Source organism: Lissotriton helveticus, chromosome 1_1 (genome assembly GCF_964261635.1).
Source record: "Lissotriton helveticus chromosome 1_1, aLisHel1.1, whole genome shotgun sequence".
In the NCBI taxonomy this organism is placed as follows: Eukaryota; Metazoa; Chordata; class Amphibia; order Caudata; family Salamandridae; genus Lissotriton; species Lissotriton helveticus.
In genome coordinates, this window is record NC_136057.1 from 742109489 (window position 1) to 742122123 (window position 12635).

General features: G+C 45.5%; 1 protein-coding gene across 4 annotated transcripts in view; it reads right to left on the reverse strand.

Annotated features, from left to right (window-relative positions):
* TMEM117 (transmembrane protein 117) overlaps window positions 1-12635 on the reverse strand; it is a 2403846-nt gene that overhangs the window by 41494 nt on the left and 2349717 nt on the right. For all 4 annotated transcript variants that reach the window (XM_078655442.1, XM_078655429.1, XM_078655449.1 and 1 more), the window contains one exon: window positions 3459-3588. In XM_078655442.1, the coding sequence (XP_078511568.1) occupies window positions 3459-3588 (130 nt within the window). The remainder of the gene's footprint in view (window positions 1-3458; window positions 3589-12635) is intronic.

The following is a 12635-nucleotide window of genomic DNA, read 5'->3' on the forward strand; positions in this document are numbered from 1 at the left end:
CTGAGGCCCAGGGCACCGCTCGTGAAGTGCAGGGGGCACCGCCCGGCCTGCACCCCAGCTCCAACGCCCTTCAACGCCTGCCGATTCCGGCAGTTATCATCATTCCTGATGCCAGCTCGCACTGACTCCGTCACCACCTGCATCTGCATCCTGTTATTGCGGCGCTAATAACTGCTGAGGGTGACTCCACAAACTCAGCGACTTCGCATCGCCTCACCGCCAACGCAACTGACTTCCCTTGTCCTGGATTTGTGGGCTCCTCGCGGACACGATGCCTTGCCTCCCCCATGGGAGCCAGGGAGCCGACCTCGAGCACTGATACCTCACCTCCATGACTTTGGGCATCGTCATAGACTTTGTTATCCAAAGGTACTGTTTGTTTGGGGGTCCGTGTGACTCTGTGCCAAACGCCGTGCACCTTGTGGTCGGTGCCATACTTTGCATTAATGGCTGTCAGAATGTCGTAATAGCCCCAGGTGCAGCTATGTTTTCTACAAGCTTTATTTTGAAAATAACTCTTTTGAAGTTCTATTTGACTACATGTATTTTGCCTTTTTGTTGCTTTGGTCTTGTTGAGTTTAGATAAGGATAGTTTATTTTTCTAAACTGGTGTGGTGTCCATTTGTGGTGTTTTCACTGTGTTATGATGTGTTTTGAGTACAAATATTTTACACATTGCCTTTGGGATAACCCTATCTGCTTGTGCCAAGCTACTAAGGGGATGAGCAGGAGTTATCTAAAGTGTGTACCCCCCTTACCCTGACTAGAATCTAGGATCCCTATTTGGACAAAGGTGCATACCTCTGCCAACTAGAGACCCCCAGCTCTAACAATCCTCAAACAAACTGGGATTCGGATGAGTTTTGATTAGGATAGAATTATTCCATGGGTAAGTTGACCCCCCACTGTCATCAGAACTCCTTCAGGTCTTCTGTTGTACCCAAGCACAACTAAAGCTTAACTTGATTCCATGGATGCTACAGTCTGACTTTAGTACAGTTCCCCCGAAGAGGCCCCCATAGTTTATGTCATTTAGCAAGAGTTATGTTTATGACCTGATATAAGGGGAATGACACATTTTTATGTGTCATCCCTATTCAAGTTTGAAGCATAATCTTTTTTTTTTTCTTTTTTTTTTATAAAAACCTTTATTGAGAGACACGTATAAGTACAAGCGCAGGCCTACAACCACAGGGGCCGGCCGCAAAATCAGGAGATTCAAAAAGGAGCAACATCAATGTGTACGATAGAATGAATACAGGATAGACGTGGAATAAAGTCGTTACACAGTCAGCGCCAGGATAAGAAAGGTTTCATTTTACGTTTTATAGAGGAGGCAGCAACCATATCTACCAGGGCGTCATGCAACATATACAGAAAAAGAAGGGGGGGGCGGGAGGGATACAGCCCCCCACGCAATCAAATAACCACAGTAGGGCGAGGCCCAAAGACATCCCACGCCCATCAAAGGTTCAAAAAAAAAAAAAGGACAAATCTCAGCAAACAAATAAAGTGGACGCCACATACACAGCCCTCCCGCCCCGAAAAAGGAGAAAGTGCAGACACTTACGAAACGAAGGAGTAAAAACAAAGGGACATAGCCCACCCCCTAGATAAAGGCAAAAAAGGGACCATAGAATAAAACAAACTAAAATAACAAACACCCCCCCCACCCTACATCACTGTAATGGCTACGGCCTACCCCACTAAACAGCGTGCCTGTCGCCCAGAGTCACCCGAAATATAGAAAAAGAGAGAGGGAATAATAACGAAGAAAGAGAAAGGAGAAAGAGAGAGAAGGAGAGGAAAAAGAAGGAAAAGAGAGGGGAGAGGAGCCAGCGATCGAAACATAGAACACCACCCCACCCGCAACAACGGATCACTAATCGAGGTCGAAAAGGATAGTGAGAAAAGCCTACACAAGGATGGAGACAGGAACTGTCCAAATAATGAGGCCCGGAGATGCCATTTAAAAAGGTCCCGCAGGCACCCAGGCACGATCACCCCTGTCCACTTCTATGAAGAGTCGAGCTGCCAGACCCCGCCACGGCCAAGAAACAGCATGACACAGTGGGTCCATACCAGTCAGGGAAAGCCAGTGGGATCTCCGCGGAACTCCGTCCCGGCCAACAAGAAGCAACCAGGAGAACTCGGCAGCAGTCAGAATGCAAAAGTACCTCAAAGATCCACGTGGCCAAGCACAATATCTGGGCTGTCCAGCACGAAGCAAAGAAATCAGGATGTAGGAAACACTGCAGCATCGGCACCGGGTCAACTTGATCCCATAGAATCGAACACCCAGCCGGAGATCCCAGCACAGCAGCCGGAGAAGTTTCAACCATTACAACTCGGGGAGATGATACCGCGTCACAAAATGGCGGAGCAACCATGGCGGCGATCCGCAACTCCAAGTCTCGGCATTTCAAGGACAGGTCGATCCGCAGAGCAGCCAGGGCAAATAAAACAGCACTCCGAGTAGGGTCCGCCCGAATCAAACGAGGGTTGGAGAGAGCAAATGCAGCAACGTCCCCGTCTCCAGGGGAAAGACGATCCGAGGGGCCATCCGCCATCTTGAGCACCTCGCTCGCCGCCATCGTCGCAGCCGCCTCCAAGTCCACCAGGAGCACCGGAGGCCCCAGGGCACACAGCCGATCCGCGGCGGATTGCGCTCGGCGGAGAAAGGAGAATCACCAGAAGAACGGGCGTGCTCCCCACTACACTCGGGGGGAGCCCAGCACCGGATCCCAGGCGGGACAAGCAACAGGAGTGGGCTTCTCACTCGAGGGGTGCCGGACAGCGCGGCTTCTCTTCTTCGGGCCGGCAGGCAATCGGGCATACGGGGTGGCCCACCATCGGGGGTGGGTCCGCTCCGTGGCTTCCGGCCCGCGGCTCTCAGGCTCCCACCATCGGGTCTCTCCACCGGTTCCGGACCGCCGGCACTCCGAACATCTCCGGGCAGGCACAGCACTCGAGGCCCCGGCGTCAGGACCGGGAAGGCCAGCAAGGTGTCAAGGGCAGAACGCAGAAACCACCGCACGCCAGAGTCTCGGAAAAGGACGGTAAGTGAAGGCTCTTCCTTGGTAACCGAATTCGGAACACCCCGAACAGGATTAAATACAGGATAGGTGGCGGGGAGGAAGGGATCTCGGAGCGAGGCGGTTATGAGACTGTTCCGATCGCCATCTTGGCTCCTCCCCCCTTGAAGCATAATCTTAATATTGTCCCATCATGTTCTTGACAGTGACATTGTGTATATGAAGAATTAATATTCCTGACTGCAGTCATTGACATTTTAGCAACTTTCATATAATGAGACACAACCTCAGGCTGACTTTACTTTCATTAAGGAATTCCAAGGTTCATAGAATTTGTGTTATGAAAAAAGCAGCTTTAATTTACAAGCAGCTAGTGTCTTTGACACAGCTTCTTTATCATAATCACATTGCAGTGGCAAGTACCTGTGATGTGAATGTGATATTCCTCCTTGAAGATACTTTGAAAGTGAGGCAGTTTTACTTGCATGTGTGCAGTGGTCAAGCCAGGCAAATTCATATCAACATCACCCATAAAATGTGGAAATTCCCAGTCCTGGAAGGAGACACAAATGTCACATAAAAATACAGACATACTAAGAAATGCATTGCAATCTCTATTGCTAGGATATTTTGAAATTTAGCATTGAAATTCACACCATGATTTATGTTGTAAAAGCAATCACTAAATAATGTACATATTCAAAACTATATTTAGCAATATACACAATTACAAAGAAACGCAACAGAAATACCTAAACAGCATTTAAGTAAGGTTAGATTGGCTTTATGATGGCTCTATGATGTACATTCCACAATGATTATGCTTAAAATGTATTACATTCACACCCCTCATGGACTTACATTAAACCCAACTCTAAACTGAACATCAACATTTTACCTTTCCTTGATCCTTAACATAACCTTTATTCTAAATAATAAACCAAACATTATAAATCAATAGAAACACAACATAATGAAAAGTTTCATGAGAAGACAAATGGTAAAGCTTCAATAATAAAGCCAAAAATATTTAAAATTATTAATGAGAATGAAAAGTAAAAATCTCAGCATCAACGGTAACCCTTAGTGTTGAGAAATTATTGAAACCAATGCTAAGGCAGTGATTTTGAGTTTAGCCGACAAAGTATTCTGTCAAAGACACAACTTTGTCCTCTATCTTCCAAACAGTTCATCTGTCTACCCTGCTTAGGGTGGAGAGGATTGTCAGCTTTCCATTGGTTGAGCCCCATTTGACTTTTTGAACTGAAAGCTACTTTCGGTAGCTTCATGGAGAGGCGCACTTTATTTAGAGTGGACAATCTGATGTATTTTTTTTCTGTCCATCACCACCAGGAAAAACCTGATAATGATGCACAGATAAAAATAATGAACTCCTCACCAGAAAAATCCTGTGGTGATGGACAGTAAAAAAGATTGACCTCCACACCTGTAAGAAGACTGCCAGGGTGTGGGGGTCATTCATCTTTATTTGTTTTTCAATAACAAACTTTTGGAGTTTGTTTTTGAAAAAATAATGTTAAAAGGTTGGTGGAAGGTCATCAGAACCAATCACAGTTGTTCACCAAACCTTTTGAACCCTGAAGGAAATAACAGTGATGGTAGTTCCTTTCAATGTACAGAGATGATTGCTCTGCCTACACGCATCTTTAAATATGATGCCTACATGGAGGTGGTGGATGTTAATTCTGCTGCTAATCTGATGGGAGGTACTTTGTCCTCCAGGGTCTGGTTGTTACGTCTGTAAGTTCTCAATTATGACCCTCAAATGAACAGGGAACTCTTTAAGCACATATCAATTACTACGGACAGTGAAAAGGTTTGTGGTTATATCCTAGAAGAAACCTGTGAAAACTTTAGGTAAGGAGAAGGTACCTACTTATCCTGTCATGCTAGTGGCAAATAACAAGGGGTGCAATTATGCTCAGGCGCCCCCCACCCACTTGAAGAGACAGGTAATGTCATACTCTCAACCTTGTGGATCCAGTTTTTGATTCTCCAGGAGTGGCAACTCATTGAAGCTCACCTTTGAAATTAGCATACACATAGACCTCACACAAATCACAACTTGCATTCCCATTAGAAGAATCTCCTAAGGAAGTCTTCTATCAGTACGCTATCTGTCAAAACCGGGACCTAAAGTATTAGATGGCCACCTCTATGTGTGTTATGCATGCAAAACCTACCTTTCACTCAGGCATATGAAAATCTTATTTTCAGTTTACTGGTCACCCAACATGCTTTATTTCCATGAAATTTCCATGAAACTGTCCAATGATTTTCACTTCATTATCTACACAGACCTACTTGCTCCTAGATCAGATTTGTCTTCCAACTCCAAATGGCAGAGGTATAAAATGTTATCCATTTTATCTGGAAAGGTCGTGCATCCACTTGTGTATATGTTCTCACCAAATTCTACAGTGATCATTTTATTAGAGGCATTTGGTATTTGGTAATGCAATTAATAATGTTAATTGAGTAACCACACCTGTGAAAATATCAGTATCCTGTGATAAAATGTATGCATAATTGGGGACAAGATTATTTATCTGCAGAAAAGAGCTTCGTAAAATGGCTGTGTGATACTGTGATTGCTGATGGCTCTCAACATTTCTAAAAAAAAAGGCTCATGAAAATCAATTAATGTGAAGGTAGGAAAGCATTTTTGAGGGAAAAGGATATTTAAAAAAAGGGGCATGTGCCGCATCAGAGACCTTTACTCATACTCCAGTCATGCAATGCTCCTTCTAAATTGTTGGATACTGAGAAACATCCAGGGTCAACAAACCCCCCTTTGGTGCACTGCATAGCCAAAATAAGTGTCTCATTAATATAGTGACAAAAGACTGAAAGCCAACACAATGCTTTCTTAAACACAGGCAGACACACAGAGAGAGATGCATCAAACTGCCACTACCATCAGGAATAGAATCTTCATAACCAACATTCTGCATGTAAGCACCAATAATGACAATACAGTGTGGGGAACACTAGACAAGATATATAATGAATAATTATATTTTAAACAAAGAAAGTAATAGATAACACAGTGGGAAGGAAACGGGAAGGAAGATCATGGAAGAGACATAAATTATGAAACATAAGTCTATTTCTGAAGTAATCTCCAAGATGGCATGTTTACCCTAGCAGAGAAGTTTACAAAATTAGCAACAGATCCAGCACTTGAGGAGTGAGTTGTTGAATGTCTCATATGGACTCAGTGATTTCTGATTACATGAACTATTGTCATCCCTTATAGCATGGTACAGAACTACAATAATTCTTTTCCTCTGCGATGGAGAGACAACAGGATTGTACGAAACATCATATACAGATTACTCATTGGTATACACAACTCTCACCCAGCATGCTGATCTTACATTAGACAATTCTCTCTAGCGCTCACTCAAAATGCTCTAGTACCTACCATCCTGAGTAATGGCACTACCCCTGTTCATATTGATAACCTTCATGTGTTTGGATTACTTGGAACAGCCCTAGTCTACATGAGCTGGAAGATTTATCCTGACCGGATCCACTGTCACAAGATTTAGTCTTGTGCACAATGGCACTGGATAATGTGGCCTTGTCCTGATGAAACTTCACACTATCACTCACTTTACCTATGTCAACCAGGCTGTTACTATCTCTCCCGTGAGGGAATTGCCTTCTTAACCACCAAGTACACACACCAGAGAGTCATCTTTTCAGCAGCAGGAAGGAGCTAACTCCAGTCATCAAGTCAAGTGAGAGCCTATATGCCCATAACCTTTCCCTGATGGTTACTGCCACAAGATTAAGGTTTGATATGGCAAGGTGGACGTTATCCTTGAGATAATGATTAAACCGCTTCACCAGGCCATGACCCATGGGGTCATAAATTGCAGTCTTAATGTGTGAAACACCGTGTACCACCAGGAAATGGGACTTGTCACTGGATGTAAATTGCACCCCATTGTCTGTGACAAGTGTTTTGGAGAAACCTTCTTTGACAAACACTTCCATAAGAAAATCTAATGCTTCCAAAGTAGTAGCCCTTTCTACAAACTTGACTTCTGGTCATTTAGTAAGGGCAAATTGTATATTCACAGGGAACCACATAAAAGGTCTAGCAATATCAAGCCCTAGCATTTGCCACATATTTTGATGCCATGGCACCAGTAGCATGAGGAAACATGGTTTCTGAAGTTCTAGTTACATTTGGCACACACACACACCACATTTGAAAATATAGCATTTGGCCTCCACATCCATACTGGGCAACCAAAATGTACTTCTCAACACATTCTTCAATGCAGATGTGCCCATGAGTGCGCATCTTTAATATTTTGTCTGCTTACCCCATCTGGAGGGGCACATGTGCTTGTGGAAAAATGTATTAGGAGCAACACGGCTTCAAGGATATTTGGAAAAAGCAAATATAGGGTTCTTACAACATTCCTCTCTGGTAGCTATTACTCACAAACACATCTTGACCTCATCTTTCTTGTCTTCAGTTCACCAGAGGTCTTCAGGCAATGTGCTACTTGGTGGACCACAAACATCCTCAACGAAAGGTACCAAATGCAGCTCAGCCTTATAACACACATCATGCCATTCTCTGTTCAAGAACATACAAAACATCAAAACTGTATCCCTGCAACTTGCAACATAATATTGCTATATGGGCATTTGAAAACAAACCTCCTCCAGTGGAAAGATACAATACAAACCAGAGGTATGTGATAGATTTGAAGAGTAAGCTTGTTACCTCAAATAAAGTGTCTAAAGTGATTGATAGCCCATACACAGGCGAGAAATCTTGTTTAATATTAGACCTGGTACCATTGGTGTGAGTCTCCCTTCCATTTTGTACTGATTGCCTCCTCTGTTTTTGATATGTTTTGTTGGTTTGATGCTTTGGGCACTGTGCCACTGCTATCCAGTGCCACAGTGCAAGTGCTCCCTATGTTAAATTGATGTATTGATTAATGACTCCATGACTGGCTTATTGGATTTACTCGTCAGCCCCTCGTACAGTGCACCATGTGTGCCCAGGGCCTGTAAATCAGATGCTGGTGGTGGGCTTTCAGCACTGATTGTGCCCCCAACAGAAGCAGCTTGTAAAGTGTGTCTCAGGCCTGCCATTGCAGAACCTGTGTGCAGTCTGTGACTGCTATGTCAACTTGGCAAGTACACCCACTTGCCAGTCCCTTAACCTTCCATTTTCTACATTTTAGTCACCTCTAAGGGAGGCACAAGGGCATGGTGCATTGTATGTAAAAGGTAGGACATGCCCTGATGTGTGTGGCATGCCCTGACAGTGAATTACAGCCATTTTTGTTTTTCACTATTGCAAGGCGACATGTCCCCATAGGCTAGAATGGGCAGTTTGATTATAACACCTTTTAATCCTAACTGACCAAGGAAACGTGGTAGAAATTCGAATTTAGTATGCCTGAACTCAGAATGATCAAATACATCTTTTAGTGCAGTTAGGTTTAACATTCTGTGTTTGAAAATACAACTTTTAGAAAGTAGTTATTGTCTTACCTAACCATCCAGGCTGCCTCTGCTAGGTTGTGTATTGTGTGTCTGGTTTTGTGAATGACAGGGGCTGGGCGATTCTAGGAGACAGGGTGAATCAGCACAAACCTGAATAAACCTATGTGCATGCGGATGGGTGGGAGGTGTAGCACCTGGGCCTGAATAGGACTGTGCCTGCCTTCCACAATGCTGGCTCAACCTCCTGTGGTGTGTCTGATGACCCTGGCCCACCCTGCCAAAGGAAAGAAGGAGTCATGTAAACAAAGTGCTCCAGGAGTGCACAGAACTGGTTTGGACTAGGTACAGGAGCCTCTACCTTCAGAGGACAAAAGATTTTGCAGTATAAATATGGGGACCAAGACCCCAAGACTTTACATCACTTCTGGAACAACAAGAAGAACCTTTGACAAGGAGAAGAACCAAGGAAGCTGCAGGAGTTTGGACTGCCCCCTGCCAGTGTGCTGTGTTGCTGGGTTGGCCTGCAGTGGTTTCTTCATTGCCAAGGAAAGGAGAAGGAACTTTCAAAGAACTTTCATCATCTTGCAGAATATTACTCCAAGGGTTTGAACTTTTGCTTGCCTCCTGCTGAAGTCTCAGGGACAAAAGACTTCACCACCAGCTCCTCTCTGAATTTCCTTGCTGGGAATTCTGCCTGCAGAAGCCTGCGTGTCGCTGGGAGCTGGAAGTGCGACTCAACGAGAAGAAGCATGTCGCAGTTGCAGCTGTTGCCGTCGCATCACCGGAGAAGCGTGTCGCTGCCGCAGAGGTCGCCGCTGCATCACCAGAGAAGCGTGCCTTCGTCAAAGCTGTTACCCGACGCATCACCGGAGAAGCGTGTCGCAGCCACAGAAGTCACCGTCGCATCACCAGAGAAGCGTGTCGCAGGGCCTGATGCGGCTCCAAAGTTAAAGAGTTTGCCGCACAGCCGCCGGGCGTGCACGCATCATCTTCACGTCATCGCATCAAGGGCACCATCTTATCGCATCGTACCGGATTGTCGCATCGCATCGAGGCACCATCTTGTCGCATCGTAACCTGAATGCAGAACGAGAATAAACACATCACCTCCTCTCCTTTAAGGACCAAGACGAATCCCCTGCTCTGCGCAAGCATGGAGGCACGACGCATCGTCTCCACCAAAATAAAGGAACCGGCGCATCTCCACCCCTGCAAACCATTTATTTGTTCTGCGTTACCCATCCAGGCACTTTTGTGAGAACTGTGTCGCATTTATCATCAACTTGAACTAAGTTACATCTACCATCTTTACGTCTATGATGATTTTTTTAATTTTTGGTCTTTTGTTAAGTCTATGTAAAGAATACTTATTTTTATAAAAACCTGTGTTGTGTCCATCTGTAGTGTTTTCACTGTATTACTGTGTGTGTTCACAAATGCTTAACACACTGCCTCTGAGATAAGACTTTCTGCTCGAGCCAAGATACCAAGTGGGTTAGCAGGGGTTATCCAGTAGTGTAATCCACTTTCCCTGACTTAGAAGCAAGGGTCCCTATTTGGTGTATACCTTTGCCAACTAGAGACCCCCTAGTTCTAACACTGGTGGTCAGCAGGAAGTATCTGAACTTGCATTTGTGACTCATATACAGTATTTGGTGTACAGTACTAGTGAGTGCAGACGAAACGCAACCATATACTTTTTTGGTAGAATTTTCTCTCTTTGGACTGTTATTTTCCCTGAGAACTGCCAATTCTTACTGCCATGAGCAGACCAGCATCTGTCGCAACTATGACTCTAGATTTTGAGGAAGAGAGGTTGGAAACCTGCAATTTGAAACAGCAAAAGCACCTCTGCAGAAAACTGACTACCAAAAGGCACTGAGGGCCTGGGTAGAAGCAAGAAATGCCCCAGAGCTAGTGGTGGAGCCAGCTGGGGATGCAGATGGGCAGCTGGATAGGCCAGTGTTTCCAGCTGCCCATCTGCAGCTGCAGGGTACCGTCCCCGCCAGCCAGAAGCATCTCTTCCAAAAACCTGTCCCCCAGAGAGCTGGAAGACAGGCAGAGAAATAGGGTGCACAAGCTGGAGATGGCTAAGCTTAAGATGGAGGGTCAGAGGGAAATAGAGAATAACAGGTTGTCCTTGGAGAGAGAGAGAATGAGAATGGAGCATGAGAGGATGTTGAGGGAGTCAGAGATCAAGTCAAAAGTCTTAGAGATCAATCCCTCTGTTGGCAGCGCATCTGTGCCTTCAGAAGGCATGGTATTTACCCCAAGGATGTCATCAAAGATGTCCATGATCATGAAGATATTGTGCAGTCGTTTGCAGCCTATAAGATAGCAATGTTGGCCCACTGGGTCCCTGAGAAGGATTGGGGCCGGGGTTGTGAGGCCGCTGTTTGAGTGAAGGGAGGGATACATTGTTAGACCTACCCAGTGAGACTGGGGTGTCTTATGCCCACATGAAAGAAGCCTGATTACAAGGTATGGTTTGACCCCAGAACTCTATAGACTGAGGTTCAGGAATTGTAAGAAGCTGGAGGCAACCAGTTGGGTAGAATATGTATCTTTCTTTTGCAGAGCTATGGATGGTTGGGTGAAGGGTAACAAAGTGGATACTTTTGAAGCGCTCTATGATTTGTTTGCATGGGTGCACTTGTCTGCTAATTATTTTCCAGTGCTACGCCAGTACCTTATTGATAGCAAGTTAACTAATTCTAGGAAGCTTGCTGAGGAGGCGGACCGCTGGGTCAGTACCAGGGTCCACAAGGGTAGTGTGGGAGACTTCGCCAAAGGTAGGCAGGGTCCTCAGGAGAAGAGTGGGGGGGACAAGGGTAAACAGAGGGAGTTCCAGAAAGGGCCCCAAAGTAATTCCCAAGGGAAGGGTTCCCAGCCACCCCCTGAGAAAAAGTCATAGGCCCCGACAGGTAAAACTGTTCATAGGGGGCCAACTACATGCTTTCAGTGTAAGCAAGTGGGACACCGTTGGTATGATCCCCAATGTCCCCAAAAAGGGTCAGTATGTAACACCCCGTGTACCACCCCGTCAGATGGCAAGTATAGCCCTGTGGGGGGGGGCTGGATGCCCAAGGAGGGTGGGGTCCAGCAGAAATGTCCCTTGTCTCATTAGGAGACTTTGAGATGGTTCCTAAGACCCAGCTGCCTGACTAAGAAATACAGGCAGTGGGTGACCATCAATGGCCATAGGGTGGAGGCTCTGAGGGACACCGGGGCTAGTGTGACAGCTGTCAATTGCTGGTTGGTGTCCAAGGAGCAGGTTGTCCCTCATACATTCTTCCCTGTAGTTGCCGCAGACAACTCGCAGAGCCAGTGTGAGGTGGCTCAGGTTTCCTTTGAATGGGGGGTCTCAGGTACTCTCAAAGTAGCTGTGAGGCCAGCCATGCCTATTGGGCAATGATTTAGAAAACTCCCCTTTGGCTAAGGTGAAGAAGAAGGCTCATTTGGAGGTGTTGGGTCAGCCTAAGTGGGAGTGTGTAACCACTAGGTCTATGGCAGTCAGTAGAGGTGCATTCAAACAAAAGGATTCTATCAATGTGTGTTGGTGATAATTTTTTAATTTTTAGGGTTTTTGCAAATTTATAAGTGCGGTGTTGGGCTCTCTCTCAGATTGGTGAGACGAGGGCACTATGTGCTTTTAAAATACCCCTCACACACTAAGAATCCCTTAGTGTCATGCTTCATCATTGGGGTCTTCCCGTCCCTCTACGGGGCGGGGCGTGCTACGACCTATGGATTACGTGGGAGCACTATTTTTGTGACAGAAGGCTATGTGTTGGTGCAGTGTTGTTGATGTCAGTGAAGTGTAGGGACCTAATTATGTGAGTAAAAAGTTAAAAAATTCCCTGGCTAGTAGAAAAAATATAGTTTATTCGCTTCTCTGGCTGGGAATGTTAAAAAGGGGTTGTGTGGTAGAGCTATTAGCTGGCTACCAGGTCGACATGTTTCACAGGCAGTCCCCTACTGCTTGCTCATCAGGACCTCTGATGGTCCCTACTAAATGGTACTCAGTTCTAAAGTTATTAGCCTAGAGTCCTACAAACTGGTAGCAAAAATAAGCTGTCAGTTTGAGCTTCAGGG